General features: G+C 37.6%; 1 protein-coding gene across 1 annotated transcript; it reads right to left on the bottom strand.

Moving 5' to 3' along the window:
- Positions 1-5,068: 5,068 nt before the first annotated feature.
- KLHL41 (kelch like family member 41) lies at positions 5,069-20,801 on the bottom strand. The gene is made up of 6 exons (XM_019727377.3): positions 19,315-20,801; positions 16,062-16,219; positions 15,832-15,939; positions 12,148-12,333; positions 10,326-10,472; positions 5,069-5,732 (listed from the first exon to the last, which is right to left on the bottom strand). Exons 1-6 carry the CDS (start codon positions 20,422-20,424, stop codon positions 5,621-5,623), a joined length of 1,821 nt encoding a protein of 606 aa, XP_019582936.2. The 5' UTR covers positions 20,425-20,801; the 3' UTR covers positions 5,069-5,620.
- Between the last annotated feature and the right edge of the window lie 1,858 nt (positions 20,802-22,659).

Genomic DNA, 22,659 nt, shown 5'->3' with positions numbered 1-22,659 from the left:
GTGATGATTAGAGGTGGGGCTTTCTTTCCATCCAGACGAATTGCCAAAATACAGGTAACACGTGCACTTCTGTAACCAGTGAAGGGAATGTAGATTGACGAGGCACCCCTCTGATCAATTGTCATTTGAGATCCTTGGCCCATAAACACTGAAGTTTCATCCATAGCAATCATGTTGGAGAGTTGGTATTTAGAAAAGCCGATACCATCAACAAGGGACTTGAATGCAAGTGAACGTTTAATAACTTCAGAATCTGCCAGCTTGAACAATGTTATCGATCCTAGAAACAGTTCATATTGCTGAAGGAAGCCAGCCAGCCAGTGTTGTGATGCTTTGAATTCTTCTAGGGATATTTCTGTGATGCCATTGCAAGAGCAAATGCTTGAATATCAGCCCTGCGCACAACCAAAGCCTTTGTTCTCCTGTCAGCAATCCATTCACAGATGATGTCTTCCAGCTCAGGAAATAATGGTTGCCGACCTGATCCACACTTGTGCTTTTTAGCATTTCCCTTGTTCACCTGTTGACTGAGGTTATCGTACTCTGCTCGCCATTTTTGGACCATTCAGAGATTGAACTTCTCTTTGCAGAAAACCATAAGATGCTTGCCCCTGGAGTCCTTCATGATTCCTTTCTTGTACTTGATGGAATAGCTCTTTTTGCACTCATCTTGTCAGGGGCTCAAAATATTATTCCCTTGTAATCTACCATTAAATCAAATGTTAATTGAAGACTTACGAGACAGGAGTGGCAACAAAAATGAGGACAGTTAAGAGTGATGGTCCACACAAAAGTGAAGAAAAATTGCAGGCACCAAAATTCAGAAAACATTTCTTTATTTCACACGAGTGCAGTAAGTACGTCTGTTACAACACATGATGTATTGAATTATGAAGATTCATATTAGACACAACCACGTCCGTTTGTTATCAAGTGCACATTATTCCTTTGTTGCATCTGTACTCCGATTGGTCATTCGGCAATAAGTCTTAAGTTCATCTGTTTACATAGGCGTTTACCTCTCGTCCAAAGGCACCCGCTTGGGTATTTACAAATACTTAACTATAATTTACATTATTTAAGTCGTAATGTCAATAATATTTATATTTAATTATATATTAATATAATTCAATACATTCGTCGTGTGTTGCAACGGACCTACTAAATGCATCCGTCTGACTGACGATCTTAACTGGGGCTTATTTTGGGGGTGGGGCTTATATTATGAGTATCCTGAAAAATCATGCTAGGACTTATTTTCTGGTTAGTTCTTATTTTGGGGGAAATACGGTAGACTCTTGTTTGGTGCCAGCGCTGAGCCTGGAGCTACTCTGAAAAAGTCTCAGAGCACACTGTGGCCAGTTGCCTCCCACCTGGGGCCCGCGGACTTGATAGTTTTCCAAGAAAGAGTGTGATGCAGGCGGGGCTGGCAGCTCGAGGAGAAAGTGCCTCCACCCGCTGGTCCCAGCTGAGTCAGCAGAGCAGAGCAGGGAAGCTCACCAAGCCAATCAAGATTTTGCCTGTGGGGGCAGGCTCAACATAGGAAAAATGGCTCCTGCCTGCTGGCTCCATGGGAGGAGGATTCCTCACCAGGAAAATGCTGACTGTCCTCCAGTCCTCCCCCTGCAGCCACACACACCAATCTGCTCCCTGTATGTCCCTGATGCTCCTCCCTGAGTCACCATCCCTCCGCTGGAGCCCAAGGTAAGAGCCTGTGAGCGAGTGAGTCTGTGCACAGGCTGTTGAAGAGGACATCTGGGTTTCCTGCAGCCTTCTGTCCCACCCAAATGGTCAGAATCCCCACTGTTTTTCACAACCAGATATTGTGGAGGCTCCTCTTCCTGGCACCAGTACTCTGGGCTAGGGAGCCTGGTGTGGGGGCTGGGGGGTCCCTCACCCTTCCAGGGGGAACCTCTGTGGCTGAAATATCCCTTGTGATTCTTAACCTCCCGACGGAGGTTTGGGGCCCATTCTGCATCTCCACTCCTACCAGTCTCGATGTTGCTTCTTCTTTATATTTTCAGTTATAGGACTTCTGTTTGGCTAGACTTCACGTGATTCTCCAGGTTGATTGATTTATAATTTAGTTGTAATTTTAATGTGTTCACGGAAGGACGCAGACACAGTGTTTATCTACTCTGCCATCTTGGATCTCTGCTGACAGGTGTAATTTTAAATAATGTGGTTCAGGAAAGACTTGCTGAGGTTATCATTTGAGTAAAAACTTAAGGAGGTGAGGCCATCTGGGGGGTAGAGTACTCCAGGCAGAGGGATGTGTAGGTAAAGATCCTGAGGTGAGAACATGCCTGGCATGCTTGAAAATGACAAGAAATCTATGGCTGGAGCATAACAAATGGGAGGTGGGAATTGGAAGTTTAATAAGAGAAAAGAGAAATAACAGAATCAAATATCTATGATCTCCTGGCTACTCCGAGTGAATGAGGCCATTGGTGAATATCTAGCAAAGGAATAAAGAATTCATATTTTAACTGGATCACTGGCTACTGTTGAGATGAGAAAAGACTGCCGTGGGACAAGTATATAAGCAAGGAAACCCATTAGAAGGTCATTGCAATAAACCAGGCAAGAAATGGATGATGGCTTGGAGAGAATAGTGGCAGTGGAGGTGCAGTGGCAATGAGAAGTGGTCAGATTTGTTTATGTGTTTTGAAGGCAGAGGGAACAATTTACTCAATGATTGGATATGAGGTATGAGTGAAAGAATCGACTTAAGGATAATTCTACATTTTTGTCCCGAGCAATTGAGAAGATGTCCTTGCCATTGACTGAGATGGGGAAGTCCATGGGAAGAGAAACGGGAGGTAGTGGGGGTGAGGGTCATGAGTTTGGTTTTAGACATGAGTTTTTGACGCCTTTTAAGACATCTAAGTGGAGATACCAAATAGGCACTTCAGTAAATGAGTTTGGAAGTCAGGGGAGAGGTCCAGGCTCCAGATATACATTTGGAAGTTGTCAGCAGTATTTAATGTGATGAGACTAAATGAAATCACTAAAAAGTGATTAGAGGAAAGTGTGAACAGAAGAGAAGTCTGAGGATTGAGTGCCGGGCGCTTCTAACGAAGAGGTCAAGAAGAAGCAAAGGAGATTGGACAGGATTGGCCAGTGAGGTAGGAGGAAAAGTCATATGTAGTCTACTTCCTAGACGCCAAGTAGAGAGAGCATTTCAAGGAGGAGGAAGTGAGCAATTATATCAGATGCTGGTGATAGTTCAGGTAAGATGAGGACTGGGAAATGTCCATTAAATTTAGCAACATGAAAATCATTGGTAACTGACAACGGTAGTTTTGGTGAAGTGATGGGTCTGAAAGGTGTGCCTGGTTCAAGAGAAAGTGGGAAAAAAGAAGATTTTTCTTATAAACGGAAGCAAAGAAACGGTGAGATAACTGAGGGGGAAATGGACCAATATTGACCTGGTCTGATCCTACACATGCTGAAGGAATAAGAATTTTCTCTGTCTTACAACACATGCATTCAATAAAATAGTTACTAAGGCCTGATATAACCCCTAACCCTTCTTCCAGGAGTGACGTATTTGTGCTCAGTCGATAGCCATACTGTGACTACCCTCAGGCCACTTGGTGGGGGTGCAATAACTGGCCATCTGAAATTTGCTATCTTCTGACTGCATGACCCTCTAAATTCATTCTGTCCCAAAATAAGTTGGTAACTAGAGTGCCTTGAGTCATAAGTGTACCTTTAAAATGTGTATCCTTCATGTAATTTGCTCCATTGATATTTAGTTTAAGGCTTAAAGTGCTTGTTTAAAATATCCAATTATTTTGCATGATTTGAGCTTCAACACTTAATGATTTTGCAAAATATGAACTTCACAGAGCCTTTTCTGAAAAACAGAATCACAACAGTAAGCAAATGAAAGACGTTTCTTCTTAGCCAGTCTCCGTAATTCTGAATTTCCTCTTGGTATGCATTTTTATTAGCTTATATGCTAAATGCTAAGTGTTTATTGTCCATTTTTATGAACATGTCCTATTTCCAAGCCAATGATTACCATAACTAAACCCTTCATTGAACAGGTTAAAATATTTTACTACGCAACTTTTTGAGTAAAATGATTAGAATGATGAGGTTTATAAATTGTTTCCTTTGTCTATAAATGAAAACCCAGATATTGTATACGTTAGATACATAGACATCTTCATGAAGTGACCCTAATGTACTTTCATTTATTGTTGCACATAATCTGACTTCTCATGTAACACATCTCTTATTCTTCATTCTCTAGACTGCCTGATTCAAATGGTTTTCTTTATATATACACTTATATTTCTGTTTGATGGTTTGTCTATCTAAATAACTGGGATTGTTATAAACAAAAGTGTTCTCTTTTTCATTGAGATATAATTCACATACCATAAAATCCACCCTTTTAGTGTATAGTTCAGTGGTGATTTTGTATATTCACAGGTTGTGCAACCATCATTATCACTATAGTTCCAGAACATTTCATCTTCCCAAAACATTACTTTTACAACTTAATCTCATGTCTACATAGTTCAGCACTCTCTCCCCAATCATAGAATACTCCAAATCAGTCCCAAGTCAGGGTTCTCAGAAAATAACATATGTCAGAAGTTAAACATGTCTATGAAAGCATGTGAGACCCATAAGCAATGACTAGTTGATGACTTGCAGAAAGTTGAATGTGATGGTTGTGGACAGACCCAGGAGCCAACTTACTACATACACTAAGAACAAACAGCTTGAATGTAAGGGTCTCATATCCCAGAAAATGGAATAATACAGTCACCTTTCGTTCTATTAGCAATTTGCAAATAGGTAGCTCTTTCACTGAAAGAATAGATAAAGCTTAAACCAATGACTGTATACCCTTCTCTGCCCCCACTGGCCTCAGCTTCTGCCTCAGCTGTTTAAGCATACTTTCCCACTCTCCAACCACAGATACTTTAGTTGATGGCTTGAAAACTGATTTGGTTTTAAATTGAAAAAAAGTTTAAATTTGATTTAAATCACAAACAGTATACCAGTGTCGCAAAAGGAATGGAGAAAAAAGAAAGACCACTTTCCCTTAGACTTAGAGACTTTTACTTAGACACTTTTCCCCTTGAAATGAGACCCATTTATTATACTCCTTAAATAGCATTTCCAAAGTCTCATGGCATGTAATCTTTAATATAATGTGCAGGATTCTGTCATATCTTGAAGCACAAGGGACGGTTTTTTATGTTTAACATTTAAAAAAATGTAGATGTATATTTTTCATTCTCTGATTTCATTTGTAATAGAAAATGAGTGTAAAGTTACTCTACCAATGCAAATGAAAGGATTAGTAACTCAAATTTGAGAATCTGCTTTACAATTGATTGAGATAGATTAACAAAAGAAATAATCTGTTCATGTTAATATTTATTATCTCATTAGAAAAGTTTTAAGCACTGATCATTACATTGAAAATTCAATGACTGAGGTTTTGATACCCACTGCTAACCTCTTGGCCAATAACTTAGTAATTTCTACATGAATCTCTGTATAGGCTTTAAAAACAACAACACAGAATAAATTAAAGCCTTATTATCCAAGCAAACCACCTCCCAATCTATTTTTTTCTTCACCTTCTTGTTTATAGTTTAGACAGTTTGAAGAGATTTAAACGTGTTGCGAGGCAACTAGCTCCTGAAGCATAACGTATTTCCTTCAACATCCCAGCCCATTCTTTTTTATCATCTTCATACCTGATGGGGAAAACAAAGTAATAAACAGTTTTTAAGTAGATAGTTTTTATGTGTTAAATATACAAACGTAGCTCTTTGAGAAACCCTACTGGCTCTTAGCCAGAGGAGGGTGCATGTGACTGGTGTAGAATAAATAACACTTGAATTCCTCCCCAAATATGCATCCTCTGAATGAGCTATGCCTGAACTACTGCTACGGTATTCTGGTGCTTAGTCAGTAAAGTGTTCTCTGGGAATCAAAGACTGTCCAGAAACGAGGAGTAATAGACACTGGCAATTAAGCATTCACCTTTGGACTGATAAATATGGCTGGTCTTTAAGTGTCAAGGCCAGCAGACTCGACCTTTAGAGTAAGAACTGGGATGAGCAGTTCGTTGATTATGATTTCAGTTGTTTGCATACACTAGTGCCCAGCACCTGACACTAGTGGTCCGTCATTACATAAGCATCCACTCTCCTTCCCCTTTGTTGTCCTGTGTGAGTCCTATTCCTAGACTTTGCACTTCAGATTAGGTAAGAACTGGTCATCCTCTTTGAATATTCAAGGTTACAAAGATACAGACAAACTGAATTCCTTTGAAACAGCCTCTCCTCTGCTGCCTGGAAAGCTCTTCTCTCTTTTCGTGAGAAACTCCTAAATGCTGCTTTCTTTTTTTTTTTTTTTTTAATAATCTTTTTTTTTCTTTTCTTTTTTTTTTTTAAGATTTTATTGGGGAAGGGGAACAGGACTTTATTGGGGAACAGTGTGCACTTTCAGGACTTTTCTCCAAGTCAAGTTGTTGTCCTTTCAATCTTAGTTGTGGAGGGTTCTGTTCAGCTTCAAGTTGTTGTTCTTTCAGTCTTAGTTGTGGAGGGCGCAGCTCAGCTCCAGGTCCAGTTGCCGTTGCTAGGGGGTACAGCCCACCATCCCTTGCGGGAGTTGAACCGGCAACCTTGTGGTTGAGAGGACATGCTCCAACCAACTGAGCCATCCGGGAGCTCAGCAGCAGCTCAGCTCAAGGTGCCGTGTTCAATCTTAGTTGCAGGGGGCAGAGCCCACCATCCCTTGTGGGACTTGAGGGATTGAACTGGCAACCTTGTGGTTGAGAGCCCACTGGCCCATGTGGGAATCGAACTGGCAGCCTTCGGAGTTAGGAGCACGGAGCTCTAACCGCCTGAGCCACCAGGCCGGCCCAATGCTGCTTTCTCTCTGAAGCATTTGTTGCCTCCCCAAGCAGTGTTTATTGTTTTTTCTTCATCTCCCACATTGTCCTTTATATAGTATCTATTATAGCAATTAATCTATTTTATAACCACCCCCCCACACACACACACACATTTATGTCCTCAACAAACTCAAAGGTATTTGCGGACAAATAATATATCTTATTCACCAGAGTATCTTCCCTCTTCCAGAAACTGTCAATACTTGGCATATAGGAAATATCCCAAATCATTCTATGATGAATGAATAAGATTTAAAATAATAATTTTAAAATGAGCTGATACCTATGTAAGGTATGCACTATCTGACTTAATTTCATCAGGGGTCCAGATTTAATTCTCAACAGTTGTACTGTGCACCGAGTGATTTTTATGGAGAGAAAAGTGGGCAAAAAAATATTTTACTACTAAAAAAGGGAAGAACCTTAATTATCTATACAAACTTTGGGGCAGCAAATTAAGAGATAAAAAATGGTTTTAAATGACCCAATTGAAAAGTGACCACTTATATTTAAGCAGTAGGATGTTGAGTTTAAATGAGGCTTAAAAGCATTTGCGTCTTGGCAGTTACAGTTTTGTTTTTTGTTTTTAATTAAAGTTTATTGGGGTGACAATTGTTAGTAAAGTTAATAGATTTCAGGTGTACTATTCCGTATTACATCATCTATAAACCCCATTGTGTGTTCACCACCCAGAGTCAGTTCTCCTTCCATCACCATATATTTGACCCCCTTTACCCTCATCTACCTCCCCTCTTCCCCCCTTACCCTCTGGTAACCACTAAACTATTGTCTGTGGGCAGTTACAGTTTTTACGTTCAGCTTGGCCAATCCTAAATAATGCAGTGATTTCAAGAAAAAAATGAACGATATTTTTTTATTTTACACATCATGTAAGAGGGTCCATAGGTTTAGAACGTGGTGTTTTATCTTTTTTCCTTCTCTGCATGTGTGAATAGAGATTCACTAAGAAGTTGAGGGCAAATGGGCAGCCACTTTTCCATAGATTAGTGGCTTTCAACCAAGTCACAGATTGCGGGCCCCACTCCCAGACCCTTCAGTCGGTCTGAGGGAGGCCTGAGAAGTTGCATATCTGCCATATACCCAGGGGCTGCTGATGCTGCTTTGGGAATGGAACCATTGTGGATCATTGGGCCTCAAATTTGACTGCACATTGGAACCACCTAGAGACATGAAAAATATTGATGCCTGGTTCTACCCCCGAGGCTGACTGAATTGATATGGAGTATGGCCTGGGTATGAGAATTCTTTTTAAAGTTTTTTTTCAAGTGATTCTAATACACGCAAGGTTTGAGAATCACTAGTCTAGATTTTATTACCCAAATGGAAAATACCAGTAACCTAAAATTTAAGTTTACAGCCAAGCACATAGTGATGAATGCCCCTCTTGCCTTTCCTAATCCAGAGCTTCCCAAACTTGTGGGCACATTAGAATCAGCCAGGGTCTTTTAAAAGTTCCAAAGCCCAGACTATCCTGAGACCAATTCAATCACAATCAATAGAGGTGGGACAGAGTATCAGCCCTTCTTGAGGCTCCCTAGACGATTCCCATGAGCACGCACGTTTGGCTACCACGGCCCTAAGTGTAAAATAAACCGTAATCAGAGACGATCCCTCTTTCAGGCTCCCCTCAGCAATGTAAGGGCTGCCTTTTGCAGGAGATGTTGTACTTTCCTTTGCTGCTTACAACTTCCTCCTGCGGAAGCAACTTGGCGTTTGAGCCCCATGGGGAACCAGAGTGGCTCATGTGGGGTTCAGCTCACTGACAGCACCCTTTCTTAACATCTGTGTTTCTCAACCCTGGCTGCACATTAGGCTCACCTAGGAAGCTTTTAGAAAATAGTGATGATGCTTAGGCCCTACCTCCAGAAATTTGGATTTAAATTGTTTTGAATTAAGCCCAAGCACTGGTATATTTTAAAAGCATTCCAGGCGGGTTTAGTGTGTAGCCAGGGCTGACAATCACTGCCTATTCACTCTTGGTAACTGCCTGTTTTGCAAAAACTCTAACCTTCCTAACCATTCATTTTTTTCTACTGCTTCCAGTCTTTCCCCATCTCACTCTCTTGCTAAGTCTAACCTCTTTCCTCCCTGGAAATCTCCAGTTTCTTTCTCTTCCTTCCCCTTTTTTGGGGGGAGAGGGGTCATAGTTAACTTTCTTTTATAGCCATTTTTTTCTTGCCCTCCACACAGCCAGTTATTATTACAACAACATAAGGAAATGATGTCAGATATACAAAATAATTGGTTAAGCTACTGGCCTTTTACCCATCCAGTTCACCAGCTGGGAATAAGGCCTGTGCCAGCCAGATATGGAGCAAATAATCTCCACTTTTCACTTTCAGGTTCAGTACTATGCCTTCACTGATAATTCTTCCCGTACCTACAAACTTAAATATGTAAGCAAATCACCTGGAAATCTTGTTAAAATGCAGATTCTGACTCAGTAAGTCTGGGGCGGGGCCTGGGATTCTGCACTTCTCCAGACGCTCCCAGGACATGCCAACACTGCTGGTCCAAGGACCATACTTTGGATACCAAAGCTCTGGGCAATTTGGTGACAGGTCAGATAAGGACATCCAGCCTTGGAAGTGGGGGCTGGCCTTTAAGCTGAGGGGGAAAGCATCAGTGTGGCAGTTTTGGGGTGAGTATACAGCATGAACTCACTCACTCACGCTCACCTCAGGCAACTGAGATCTATTTCCTGCAATCTTAGATCAGCAAGCACGGCGTCGGGGCAGAAGGCAACAGGCGCCATTCAGCAGACACTGGTTTCCCGACGGTGACCAGCGTCTACGCACGCTACATCCTGCCCCTGACTATGTGACTCTTCATGACACAACTTACATTTATCTGGGAGGTCAAGTGGATTGCTACTTCTTAATTTTTCCTTTTTCCAAAAGCTTTTGTAACTTAATCCTCAAAAAATTGGAAAATCATTTAAATTTAAATGATTTAGATTTAAAATAGAGTTTTAAAACTCTTTAGATTTAAAATAGAATCTATGAGTTCATGGAAAACTCAAAAGGTTAAATATTTCTTCAGAACTCTGTTTTCTTAGGAAATAAAATACTCTCTGGTAGAAAGGTAAGTGGTTTGGAAGTAGCCTTTGCTTTACCTAGAGCATACACTTTTAGAGCTGGAATGGAGCTTAAAGGGTCAATAGTCCAATTCTCATTTTACTAATTAAGAAACAGACCCAGATAAGTTTTTTCCCAAGTTCATAGCTAATTAGAAGCAGTACCGACCAGATCAAGTAAGTGGCATGTGCAAAAGTTCATTTAGGTGAAAAGAGTATTTTAGCCTATCACCAAGAAGTAGCTTATCTGATTTTAGATTTGGTTCAGAAAATTGGAATGAAAATACTTACTTCCATATGTCATTGACTTCAGTGGGTGCAAATTCTTTAGATTCTATTTGAATCATGGCAAAACCACCGATGGCATACAGAGAGCCAGCCAGACTGACCAGACTGATGGAACTTCTTTCTTGGGGAAATTCAGGCATTACCTCCCATCTAGGAATTATTGAAAATATAGTCAAGTGTAAAACTTAAAGAAATGCCAAATGCATTTACTGAACAATTATAGGAAATTATAATAAATTCAACTAGCATAGGCACCCAAAATTAGAAGATTAAATTTGCTACTGGAAAATAACTAAATATTATTTCTTTATTTAAAAGATGTTGTAACCAGACTAGATATAAAGTTCTCACTATGTCAATCTTAACATACTTCGCATCAGTTAACACCTTCAGCAGTGGATATCAAACCACGGGCCATAAGCTGGGAGTTTTGTGGCGCCTCTAGGACTCCTAGGCCCTGCTGTACTGGATTTCATTTGAATGCTAACACAAATTTTTAAAAACTCTGATCGCCATCATTTCTCAAGAAATTCCCAAATCCTTTGTAATAAAGGAACATGATAAGGATAGTTTAGAAATTAGGGTTCAAAATTTTTTTTAAATCATTTGTGCTTAACCTTTTTTAAATAAAGGATTTAAGGGAAGTTTTTAATGTTAACACCCATCTGATATAGGACAACGAAAGATAAAACCAATCAAATTAATTGGAAGGAACAAGAGTCTAGAATGAGTTAATCATTTTGGTAGCTCTTTATGATGCTGGCACTAAAAGTGGACCTTATACTTCTTCTTAAAATATATCTGTTTTTCCAATTATAAGAATAATATATGTACATTGTAGAAAATCTGGAAAATATAGAATAGTATAGAAGAAAACAAATATGTTCTACGATCATGCCCTCCAGACATAATCATAAGCAATGTTTTGGTGTAATTTTGTCATTTTTAAATACAAAAATAAATTTAGGCATAAGTTAAAATATAAACATCCATACATACATATGAACAAAACTAAGAACATATTTATAACTTTGTGAACTGCTTTAACTTTCTAGATCATGAGTTTACCCATATTATATATGCTTCAAAAACATGATTTTTAATGATTATTTAAGTCTTATTCCAGACAAGTTCCTTGTGATTTGCAGAACTAAAGTCTACTTTGTAATCAGGCAGTACACATGGTTTCCTTAAGAAGTAATAATGGTGCTCTAATTTTTTCTTTATTGCTAAACTAGGAGTATAAAAACTATATACTTATTCAGATGTGTGAGCTCAAAAATTTGAAAAAGACTAATTTTATATAAATATTTGTCAAATGTCTTTTCACATAACTTTAAGCCAATAAAAGCTCAAAAATGAAAGTTTTAAGAATATTAGAAAGAGCATAAAAGAATTAAACTTCTGAAGCATTCATGCTTTACAAATAACATAAGCTAAGGTGGAGGTTTTTTCATCCTTAAAGAAACTACATATTTCAAATCAAATTACTCTACAGAAACATGTATATCCACCTATGTGTAGACAATTATTCAGAAGTGTTACCTTTGCACAACTAAATTCACAAGTTAATAACAAATACAAAGTAAGCACTCCAACATTAACTTGAGAGTCATGTGTTCCAAACTACAAACACATGTAATGCAGCAAAATGTTAGGCATTTTTACAGCCAGTAACGGCAAAAGAAACCCAGATGAAGATATTTCCTCTTTAATCCTTACCTTCCTGCCCTCCACTCATTTCCTAATTAGAAAGCTTAATTTTTTATCCCAAGTGAAAGCAGTATGACTCATACGGTGCATGTAGTAAGATAGAGTAACTCACTTATTGGTTGTGAGGTCAAAAGCTTCAACTGAAGCTGAAAGCCCATCTTCAGTGACACCACCCGCAATCACAATTTTGCCTTTATGGATTGCCACTCCAAACATCGAACGAGCCGTTTTCATAGGAGCCATATCTTTCCAGTCTCCTTTCTTGGGGTTGTAGATAAACACCCTGTTTGTGCACTTTCTATAAACATAAAAGACAACAAAATGGTCCTTTTAGAAGCTTCCTTTTTTGAAAGAAGCAACTTCATTAGTCATTTAGCTTTGCTTCTCATATGCAATATGTAATACAGCAGAGGATCAGAAAAACTCCAAAGGATTCTTAGTCTGAACATGTGCCACCAAGCAAAGGACAATTCCAAATGTGAGGACCCAAACTATTTCATAACTTAAATATACTCCTGGAAGGTAAGTTACCTTTACTTTTGGCAACTGCCTAGAAGCCCTAAGAGGATGGATTTTAATCCTATCTGTTGCTAACTTTAATGGAAGACACGAATAGACTAAAAAAGTCATAAAAACAGTATGGAGGTACCTTACTGTTGTTTATTTCATTACCTGGATGAATCAGTTAAGTTAAAAAATAATGAGGTGAGAATGCACCTATTTTAAATTTAACTATGTAATATGACGGCTCATTTCATTTTAGTCTACCACTAATACACCAATGCATTTTAGGAACTCTAAGAACTCTGGCCCATAGTTTAGACAACTAATCATCTGAGCTGACGAGTGATGAAAACAGTATTATATGCTAAATGCTACCAGAAAAACCTGGACTCATCTGAATTATTCTTCTTATGTTTCCTTAAAGTTATCCATAATTTATTGATGGGAGTTCAGAATTCCAAATAATACTCGATTAACTGGATATAGCTGGTAAAGCCAAAAAGCAAACAAACAAAACCCCAACTTTTTGTGAAGACTTTTTTTCTTTAGTCTTATAAAAGACCAGATATCTGAAGTAGAAGTATTTCATCTGATATTTGACTATGAGTATTACTTTAAAACTTTTTTTATTTATCTTTAAAATTATTTTATTTATTTGATGGTCAACATTATTTGATATTAGTTTCAGGTGGACAGCATAGTGGTTAGACATTTATATAATTTATGTAGTGATCCCCCCGATTAGTGTCCACCTGGCACCATACATAGTTATTGCAACATTATTGACTATATTCTCTATGTTGGCACTTTACATCCCCATGACTATTTTGTGATTACCAATTTGTATTTTTTTAATCACTTCACCTTTTTCACCCAGTTTCCCAATCCCCCTCCCCTCTGGCAACCATCAGTTTGTTCTCTGTAACTATGAGTCTATTTCTGTTTTGTTTGTTTATTCTGTTCTTTAGATTCTACATATAAGTGAGATCATACGGCATTTATCTTTCTCAGTCTGACTTATTTCACTTAGCATAATACCCTCTAGGTCCATTCATGTTGTCGCAAATGGTAAGATTTCATTATTTTTTACGTCTGAGTAATATTCCATTGTATATATGTACCACTTCTTTATCCATTCATCTATCAATGGGCACATGGGTTGCTTCGATATCTTGGCTATTGTAAACAGTGCTGCCGTGAACGTGGGATGCATATATCTTTTCAAATTAGTGTTTTTAATTTCTTCAGATAAATACCCAGAAGTGCAATTGCTGGGTCATAAGGTAGTTCAATGTTTAATTTTCTAAGGTACCTCCATACTGTTTTCTATAGTGAGTGGCTGCACCAATTTGCAGCCCCACCAACAGTGCACGAGAGTTCCCTTTTCTCCACAACCTCACTAATACATGTTGTTTGTTGATTTATTGATGATAGCCATTCTGACAGGAGTGAGGTGGTATCTCATTGTGGTTTTAATTTGCACTTCCCTGATGATTAGTGATGTTGAGCATCTTTTCATATGTCTGTTGGCCACCTGTACGTCCTCTTTGGAGAAATGTGTATTCAGGTCCTCTACCCATTTTTTAAAATTGGAATGTTTGTTTTTTTTGGTGACTTTAAAACTTGATAAGAGCATTTTGGTGACTTTAAAACTTGATAAGAGCATGATACAAAGTCATGTTCTTCAAATTCAGTGATAATAACTAGTGCAATTCAGGGCTCACTTTTAGATAATGACTCATTTCAAAGTTGTTGACTTTGGCATTTACCAAGCAATGTTGTCTTGGTTAATCATATTCTCAAGATTAATATATTCTTACTGACCAGGCCTGTATGCTTCTTACTGACATATCAATTTCCTAGTTACTAATACTACTTGAAGGAAACAATTTTAATTATTTGGCTGGGTCACTGTTTCCAAAGTCAGAAGCTGCTTAATAGATTTTCCATTCCATTTACTCAGAAAAAATGCCCCAAATAAGATTTTTTTGAGCTACAGAACTTTTATTTCATCTGTAGTGCGTTTGACATTTAATCTTGAACAGAAATGTATATCATCCAAAATAAGGTTTTGCACAGAGTGGGTTTTATAACCTTTGTTTAAATATTCACTTGATGGGATTTAATAGCTGGGATTAAGGAGGATATCAAAATTTCAGAATGTTACCTTTGAATATAAAAAGATTATATAAAAACTCATTGCTTTTTAAAATCACATTCTCTGTGTTATATTCGTCATTTTAATTGAATAATAACCATTAATTACTAACTCCAGAATATAAAGTTCTTTACTTCTAGCACATTTCCATATTTTACTCTCCAGTTTTGCCCTTACAATTCTTAATTCTGGCTCCCTTTCCAGGACTGGACATCGCCATTAACTGGGCAGATGATGAGAAGCCAAATTAGAATTTTCAGGGGCAGGAAATTCTCACTATTTAATCTGAAAATTTTCATATTATCAGACAGGCTACTGGCTTAACTGGCTGACTTCTGGAGTACTCTGAACTCGCTTCTCCCTTTGAGGTCTAAGATCTCTTTCCTAATTACCTATCCCTTGAGAAGTGTCTACAAATCAAGTTAGGTTTCTATATGAAATTTCATCCTGTTTTTCTCACAAGAGAATGGGTGCTAGTGGGTATACCAGAGTGTATCTGTTCTGTTTGATCAATGCCTGTTTGTGACCAGTTGTTAAATATTTTGCATGCCACCTCTATCCAGGAGTAAATAAGTAAAACATTGCTGAGGAAATAATCACCTTATTTTCAGTTACTGTGCTTTTCAGTTTCAAACTCACCTATCTAAATTCTCTCTTATGAATGTAAAATACAAATCCACATTTTTATGCACTGTTGTTAGTAGTAGTATTTTAAATACTACATTAAAGAAATACACTTAATTTTTATTTACTTATGACTAAATTAATTTAAAAAGCCCATTGGTTTTAATGTAGTAAAATATAATTATAAATTAGCAAAATACTTGCTTATGCTCCTAAATGCTGTTTTTCTACTATAAGAATGCTTATGTTGGAGGTATTAATATTATGTTTGTTCCTTGTTGTATGCTGGGCATCTACAGATTTACTTTAGCAACTTTTAAATTGTCCACAGTTTCCCTTCAGAAATCACTTACAATATACTTGAATAACTTTTCAAAAATTTATTTCTAAAGAATTATGGATGAGAACCAAGTCTCATTTCAATATGTAGATGCAAATTAAAAGAGAAAGGAACCTTTGTAATAAAAAATCCTTTGGCTATAAACCACAAGGAGATTTCAGAGTACTTACTTGTCGTCTGTCTTTCCTCCTAGACAGTATATCATCCCCTTATGTGAAATCACGCTATGGCCATAGACTTTGATAGGAAGATTTTTTACTTCATTCCATTTGACAGCCCTAAAATCAGAAGATGATAGAATTTATATGCTTTTAGTAAATTCCAATTCTCAAAATATGAATATGTTATAGGCACTCATACACCTGCCTGCTTAGGAACATGGAATGTCATGCCAACTTACACAGGATCGTAGCATAATACCGAATCCAGCGAAGCCTCTGTTTGAAGGTCTTTGCCTGCAACTACATAGATTTTGTCATCTACCTCTCCCAGACCGAAGAGACACCGTGCTGAAGGCAGAGGGGGAAGTCCAACCCACTCGGATGCTACATTATCAAGCTGAAAGAAAAAAGATTATGAGTTGTAGAGCTTGTTAAAAAAAAGTTACAGGTGTACCAGAAAATATGCTATACTTTGTGTGTTGTTTAGAATTCATTGAGGTAGTCAAAGATCTTGCAAACAAAGTAAAACTCTAATCCAAAATTATCCTATGGTACCTCTGAATTACCTAGAAAAATGAGAAAATCTAGTTGGCTTATCAAAATAGCTGAAAGTACCAAAATGTACAGGACTTCAAGGAAGGAAAGAGAATAAAATAGTCGCCAGAGGTCAGTTAGAGCTGAAGTTTCTTGTCAAGTTTTCTTCTCATGTTTCTTTGTTCAGGAATTTGAACAGGAATCATAATAGTTTTACAATGCTGTGAAAGAAAGGTTGCTGCAGGGAGGGTCACAGAATGTGAGTGATCCCCACATGCTATATTTAACATGCTCCCCAAGCCGGCGTCCAGGACAGCTGGACCTGTCACTCAGTCCACAGACAACTGGAATGTTAGGCAGTATCTTTTTCTTTCCGTCAAAAACTTTTAGGTTTATTAGTGTCTGATATAGGTAGCTGTTATAGCCTACAATCTCCTCTCCTTTCCTTGAGAATCAATTGAAATACTCCTCTCTCTCTCTCTCTCTCTCCCTCTCTCTCTGTTTATATTAGGAAGTAACTATGCTTATTTTTCCTACTGCTACTTCTGCAAGCCTAAGACAGCCCTCTAAGTGCCCATGTCCCCGAGGTAGGTGATTCTGGTATGGCTGGTATCAGCTTCAGCTTACTGTTACTATGACAACGCATTATTGGTAATTTTAAAAATTTCCACATTTCATTTTCGGACTCCAAGGAACAAGAAAACAGCTTTCTGAGGTTAGTACAGCCACAGATTTGTTGGTCTCTCTAGTGCTACTTCTATGTAGCAGAAGAAAAAGGAAGAAAACTCAGACTAGTTGGATACCAAGATTAGATGCAGATATTAAAGGCTGTGGTATAGGGAGAGGTCCCTGTGGAAACCTATCTGTATCTGCATCTAGTAGAAAGCAAAGCACTAATCAAGACTCGACGAGATGAATGGTTTAATCCCCATATGTGCATCGTTAGCTTTGCATTTACTAATTTCGACATCTAGATTGTTGGCCACTAATGTTTTCATTTTTGAAGAAAATCCTTTGATAAGAAAGCGGGTGTAGTATAGTATAAATAATAATGAACATTTGTGGAGGTTTTACTCTGTGACACGGTTCCCACTACATGCTTTACACAGGTCATCTGCTTTAGGCCTCCAGAACAGGCACTTTTATTATCGCCATTTTACAGATGAGCAAACTGAGACACAGAAAGGTTAAATAATTTGCCCAACCTCACAGAGCCTTTAAGTGATATTCAAATACAAACTACATAAATCCAGTTTGTTTTTTAAAATAGGAACAGCAGCCACCATAATCCCACGCTGGAGGGTTTACTGCCCACACTCTACAGTACGTTTACATCCCCATACGACCCCCGAGAGGGCACTTCCTACAGCAGAAGAAACTGTAAACTGCCTGCCAGACTTTTATAGGTAAGCTGCCACGCTATGTAACCTCTCTGGCTCCAGTTTCCACCTTAAAATTAGGGTTTAGACTTAGATTATTGTAAGATGTGGTGCTGTTCAAAGATTTGATGAGTCTATTAATTCTATGAAAAAAACTACCTTACCTGTGTAAAAATTCTCATAATCTTATTTACAGCATACGACCAAAGGTCATATTACTCCTAACTTAATACATTTTAAACAGATGTCACCAAGCAGAAAAATGCAAAACCCGAAATTCTCATACATGTATTTTGTTAGCCATAACCCTCTTTTATGGTCAGGTGTTTTTATCCTGGCATCTTGTGCCTTTTAAAAGGAGCAAGGCATGGGTACTGACAGGGAGTTGACCCTTTCAACTTTGTATAACTGTTTTTGTAGCTATGAAGACCATCAGGCAGGTTTCTTGAACCAGAAATGAGAGCCTGTGTCAATAAAAGTAAGGGTAGTAACAGGATAGAAAAGACTAAAGATAAGGCTGTAAGTATTCCCCGGATCTATGATTTCTAGATTATCTGTGCTTTGATGTCATTTTTACTTCCTAGATGTAATTACTGCCTTTTAAATTGAATTTGCCTTTTCAGAAATTTATCTGAATTTAAAATTAGGGCTTAGGAAAATTTCTGGCTTGTATTCAGACTTACGATTACAGCTTCTACTGTCTAATTTTTACATTTCATAGTTAACATAGTTCAATGGAACTTTGAAAATTGAGAAGCATGATTAATATGTATTATTACAGTTACATTTTTCAAGCTTAGAAAAAGCTGGTTAAACGTAGTATTTCGTGAATGCACAGTATTCACACACTTTGAGAGTACACAGTGACTGTGGTATGACACGCCACACTTCCATATCTTTCCAACTCAAGTGTCCATAAAGCCCAGGCCATGAGTAGGTATGACCTAAACAGACTCTCCGAGCTAGCTGTAAGCTACAGAGTACTTGTATTGGCATTATTAACGATAAAGGTGAAGTCACTGATTCCTTTTTAAACTGATAAAGTACAATGCATTACTATGAAACAAACTCCCTTCAAACAAGTGACGAAGAGTCTATTAGTTTAGGAGGACTTGTTTTCTTGCAAACTTCTGTGGTTTCACAAAACAGGTTAAGTTGTAATAATGGCTAAGTGTGATTATTTGTCATATATAAAAAATTATCAACAACAAAAAAATTATCATAAGTAAAAATTTCTAAATATTGTTAGACAATCCAAATTAGTGACACTGTGCAGTTTTTCCTAGACGGTAATTCAAAGTGTGTAAAATATACACACAAGTTGTTTTCATTTTTCAACAAAATTATATTATAGGCAGTAACTATAAATAAGAGATAAAATGCTACTGCCAAGAATTTCAAATCAGTTCAAGGAAACTTAGAAAACGGTAGGAAATCTGATTATAGCTTTTTTATGGACTGGAATAAGGTATCAAGGAGAATAAAATGCAAGCAGCCTGAATACTTCACAAATTAGCTAACTGGATGGTGAGTAACCACCTTTCCTTTATGTCTCTTATGTAAAAATAGCCTTTCTTACCTGGAAGAAATATGACTGTAGAGGCTGATCCTTATTTTCTTCATCCACGTACAGTCCTCCTACCACGTACACCTGATTTTGTTGGGTAACGATGCTGGAATGATTTCTGGGAATCTGTTCAGCCAGGGCAGTAAGGTAGCATTCGTTTTCTGTGGGGTCATAAGCCACTGCAGCTGTGTCATTAACCAAGAGGATGAGGTCTTTGACAAACATTCCATGCCTGGGAATGTCATTCAGGTAACCAGGAAGTAAGTCTTCGTCACCGACATCGCCATTCACCTCACCAGCCCCAGCCTTCTCTGTATTTTTGCTGGGCTCTGGGAGTTTGCCTGCGAAGGCATCTTTGAGAACTTTGATTTTTTTCTGGAGTTCTGGGTTGCTTTTAACGATATCATCTTTCTCAACATGATCTTTAAAATATTTTTCTGTCATAAGGCGAAAACGGATACAATCAAACACTTCGCTAAGGTTTTTAACCCTGTTTTCTTTGTCTGTTCGCACCCATTTCATCACTGCCTCGAATACTGCTTCTTCCTTTTCTACATTTAGGCTGTCATTTGAAATGACTGAGATCAGTTCCTGGGGAGACAGTTGCATAAAGTCCTCTTCCTTACAAATCTGTACAAAGCGATCAGACACAAATTCACGGGCAGAGATGGCGAGCCTTGGGCAGTCGAGAAGAAGTCCCAACCTTAGGATGGCTAGACAGTTACCAGGAGCAAGTCTTTTCTGAAGGTAAGAGACACAGACAGTGAACACGGAGGGGATCTGAAAGCGGCTGGCCAATGCAAAAATATCTTGCACGTTTCCATCGTTGAGATCAATACTGGCAGAGTAGAGGTACTTGATGATTAAATCCAGTACAGCAGGATCCACATTATCTAGTACCACCTCCTTTTTTTTGGCCTCATCAATTTCAGATAAAAAATACTCACGGAAGTAAGGACTACAAGCTGACAAAATCAGTCTGTGGCAAGGAAGACTTTTGTCACCTGCTTTGAGGGTGCAATCGATGAATTTTTTCTCATCCAGGAGATCTTTTAGACCATCCTGAAGAAGGGTGGATTGGTAAAGCCGCAGTTCCTCTGCGAGTTCCCTCTGGGAATCCATTTTGTGAGTAACCTGGGTAAGGAAGGGGACACTGAAGGCCTTAGCTCCTCGCAGCACACAGGTCTAGTTGTAAAAGGCAGATCAGTGTGCTTTGCCCAGCTTGAAGCCTTTGCAATTTAATCCCACTAGCTAAATATAGATACCAACTCTAACAACAGGAATGTACGAGAGCTAGTTTGGAAAGAAGAGTTGTTCTTGCAGCTGTTATAGATTGAAAGGAACAACTGAAATTTTTCATCACTAAGGAAACAGCTAAAAAACAAGAGATTTAAATGAAGTGAAAAACTTTAAAATACAGAAAGCATTAGAAGATATGCTGATAAAGGCTACCACAAAATGTTTACTGCACTAACAAAACTGAATCATAAAAATGAGTCAGCCCACTAAAATGGTCTAGTGGCAAGCTACCTGGGTATCTGGATTAATGATGCAGACATCAAAAATATGAAGTGAATTCATTTGAACAGTCATACCCCTTTCAAATAACTTACTCACAAATTTTTATTTTCCACTTAACACAGTGAGATATGTAATGTTCTTTTAGAAGTAGGAAACTTAAAGACTTCTTCTACTTATGTACTATAATTAAAAAAACGAAAACCTCAAAAATAATACCCCATCACAATTGAAATAATAAATGCAGAGAAACTGCTAATTTTCTAAGACATTATTCTTAAGTGAAAAAAACATAATTAGTATTGAATTAAATTATAAAATTATTTACTTTATTCATACCCTGCCTTGCTCCACAAAGTATTTAAAACAACAACAAAACAAGTAAAATAAACGCAAAAGGTTAAAAGGAACTATCAAGACCAGAAAAAGAAATAGTTTAAAGTCAACACTAGAGAAATAAAAAACACAAACAATATGATCCCTAAATATATTCTGTGATTTTAAGTGTTGAAGATGATCTTTCATTAAATAAAAAGTTAAAAAATAGAACAGATGTAACCCCATAAGAATAATGTCACCAACAGAACATAGCCCAATCAGGACAAAGTGCTACCTCACCTGCACAATTTCGAAAACTGCTCTTAAACATGAAAACAAAAAAAGGATGTATAAATGCAATCATAATTTAAGTTGTTGATTATAATAGAACACCATATTAATTATGGAATGTGGAAGGCATTATTTGAAAGAATATTGATCCTTTGTTTACATACAGATACCACCATGTATTTGTTCATGAAATATTTTATTTAATAAAATTGTCACATTTCCCAAACTCAGTGGATATACTGTATACCCTCAGTGGATATACTACACATACTGTATTTTCAAAGGCTGGAATTCTTAAACATGCTCAAAAGAACATAAGCTCCATGAAGACAGGGATTTTTTCGTATTTTTTTTGGTTTGTTTTGTTCAATGCTATTGCTCCAGGGCCTTGTGGGTGTTCCATAATATTTGTTGAATGAAGGAATGCCCGTACGTAGATCAGATAATTATGTATTTTTAAACTTCAAGATCACTATCCATGAGTAAAGGTTTTTCTCTTATTTTACATCATGGTGAAGTCAGTGGTACAGTCAGCTGCTAAAACAACAGCTGAAAGAAGAGCTCATTGACTCTTTTTCCATTTATAGATGCCACTAAGGTTTTAACACACTAGAAAAATAACAGCTGCTCCCTTGTTTAAACAATAAATGACTCATTTCTCTCCACATGTAACACCTAACATTTAAAAAGATTAATGAGTCAGATGCAAAAGCTATATGACATTTGAGCTTTTCCTTACTAGTTGGCAATTTTATAAATCTTTTTTTTGCTTGAAAAACTATTTAAACAATAGTCCTGGTAGCATTTTGTGACCTCTATAAATTTTTCCAACATCCTTTTCCCCCCTAATATAGATTATTATAATCCCGTCCCTTAAAAATGTAGAAATCCTTTCCTATTTAAGTAAAGAAACCACTGTATAGCTTTGTTCATTGGTTTATTAGATTCAGGTTAGCATTTGGTAGTATTATGTGTTTATGGTTGTGAATACAGTTGAACCTTATTTTAAATGCTTTTATACACTCATTTCTTTTTCTCTATGGAAAGAGGGCTCCATTGGCTAATTTCAATGATTTGACAAAGGTTCCTGATGTTGTTAATTTATACCAAAGCAGTGGCAAAAAACACTGATGGCCAGAGAGGTCACCAAATCTTATCTAACCAAAAAATCTGAAAATAATATCCTATTTTTGAAAGCTTCAAAGAATTTTCAATGAATACAAACAAAGA

Source organism: Rhinolophus sinicus, chromosome 17 (assembly GCF_057876585.1).
Source record: "Rhinolophus sinicus isolate RSI-liver-muscle chromosome 17, RSI-T2T, whole genome shotgun sequence".
NCBI lineage: Eukaryota > Metazoa > Chordata > Mammalia > Chiroptera > Rhinolophidae > Rhinolophus > Rhinolophus sinicus.
This window is presented reverse-complemented; position numbering and strand designations above follow the sequence as displayed.

Bases quoted from the DNA above. Each gene is read 5' to 3' on its own strand.
- KLHL41 (XM_019727377.3), bottom strand. From the start codon at position 20,424: ATGGATTCCCAGAGGGAACTCGCAGAGGAACTGCGGCTTTACCAATCC. The intron at 12,334-15,831 runs GTAAGTACTCTG...TTATGTTTATAG, and splicing joins GGAGGAAAGACAGACGACAA to AAAGTGCACAAACAGGGTGT. The intron at 5,733-10,325 runs GTAAGTATTTTC...TTTCCCCATCAG, and splicing joins GAAGTCAATGACATATGGAA to GTATGAAGATGATAAAAAAG.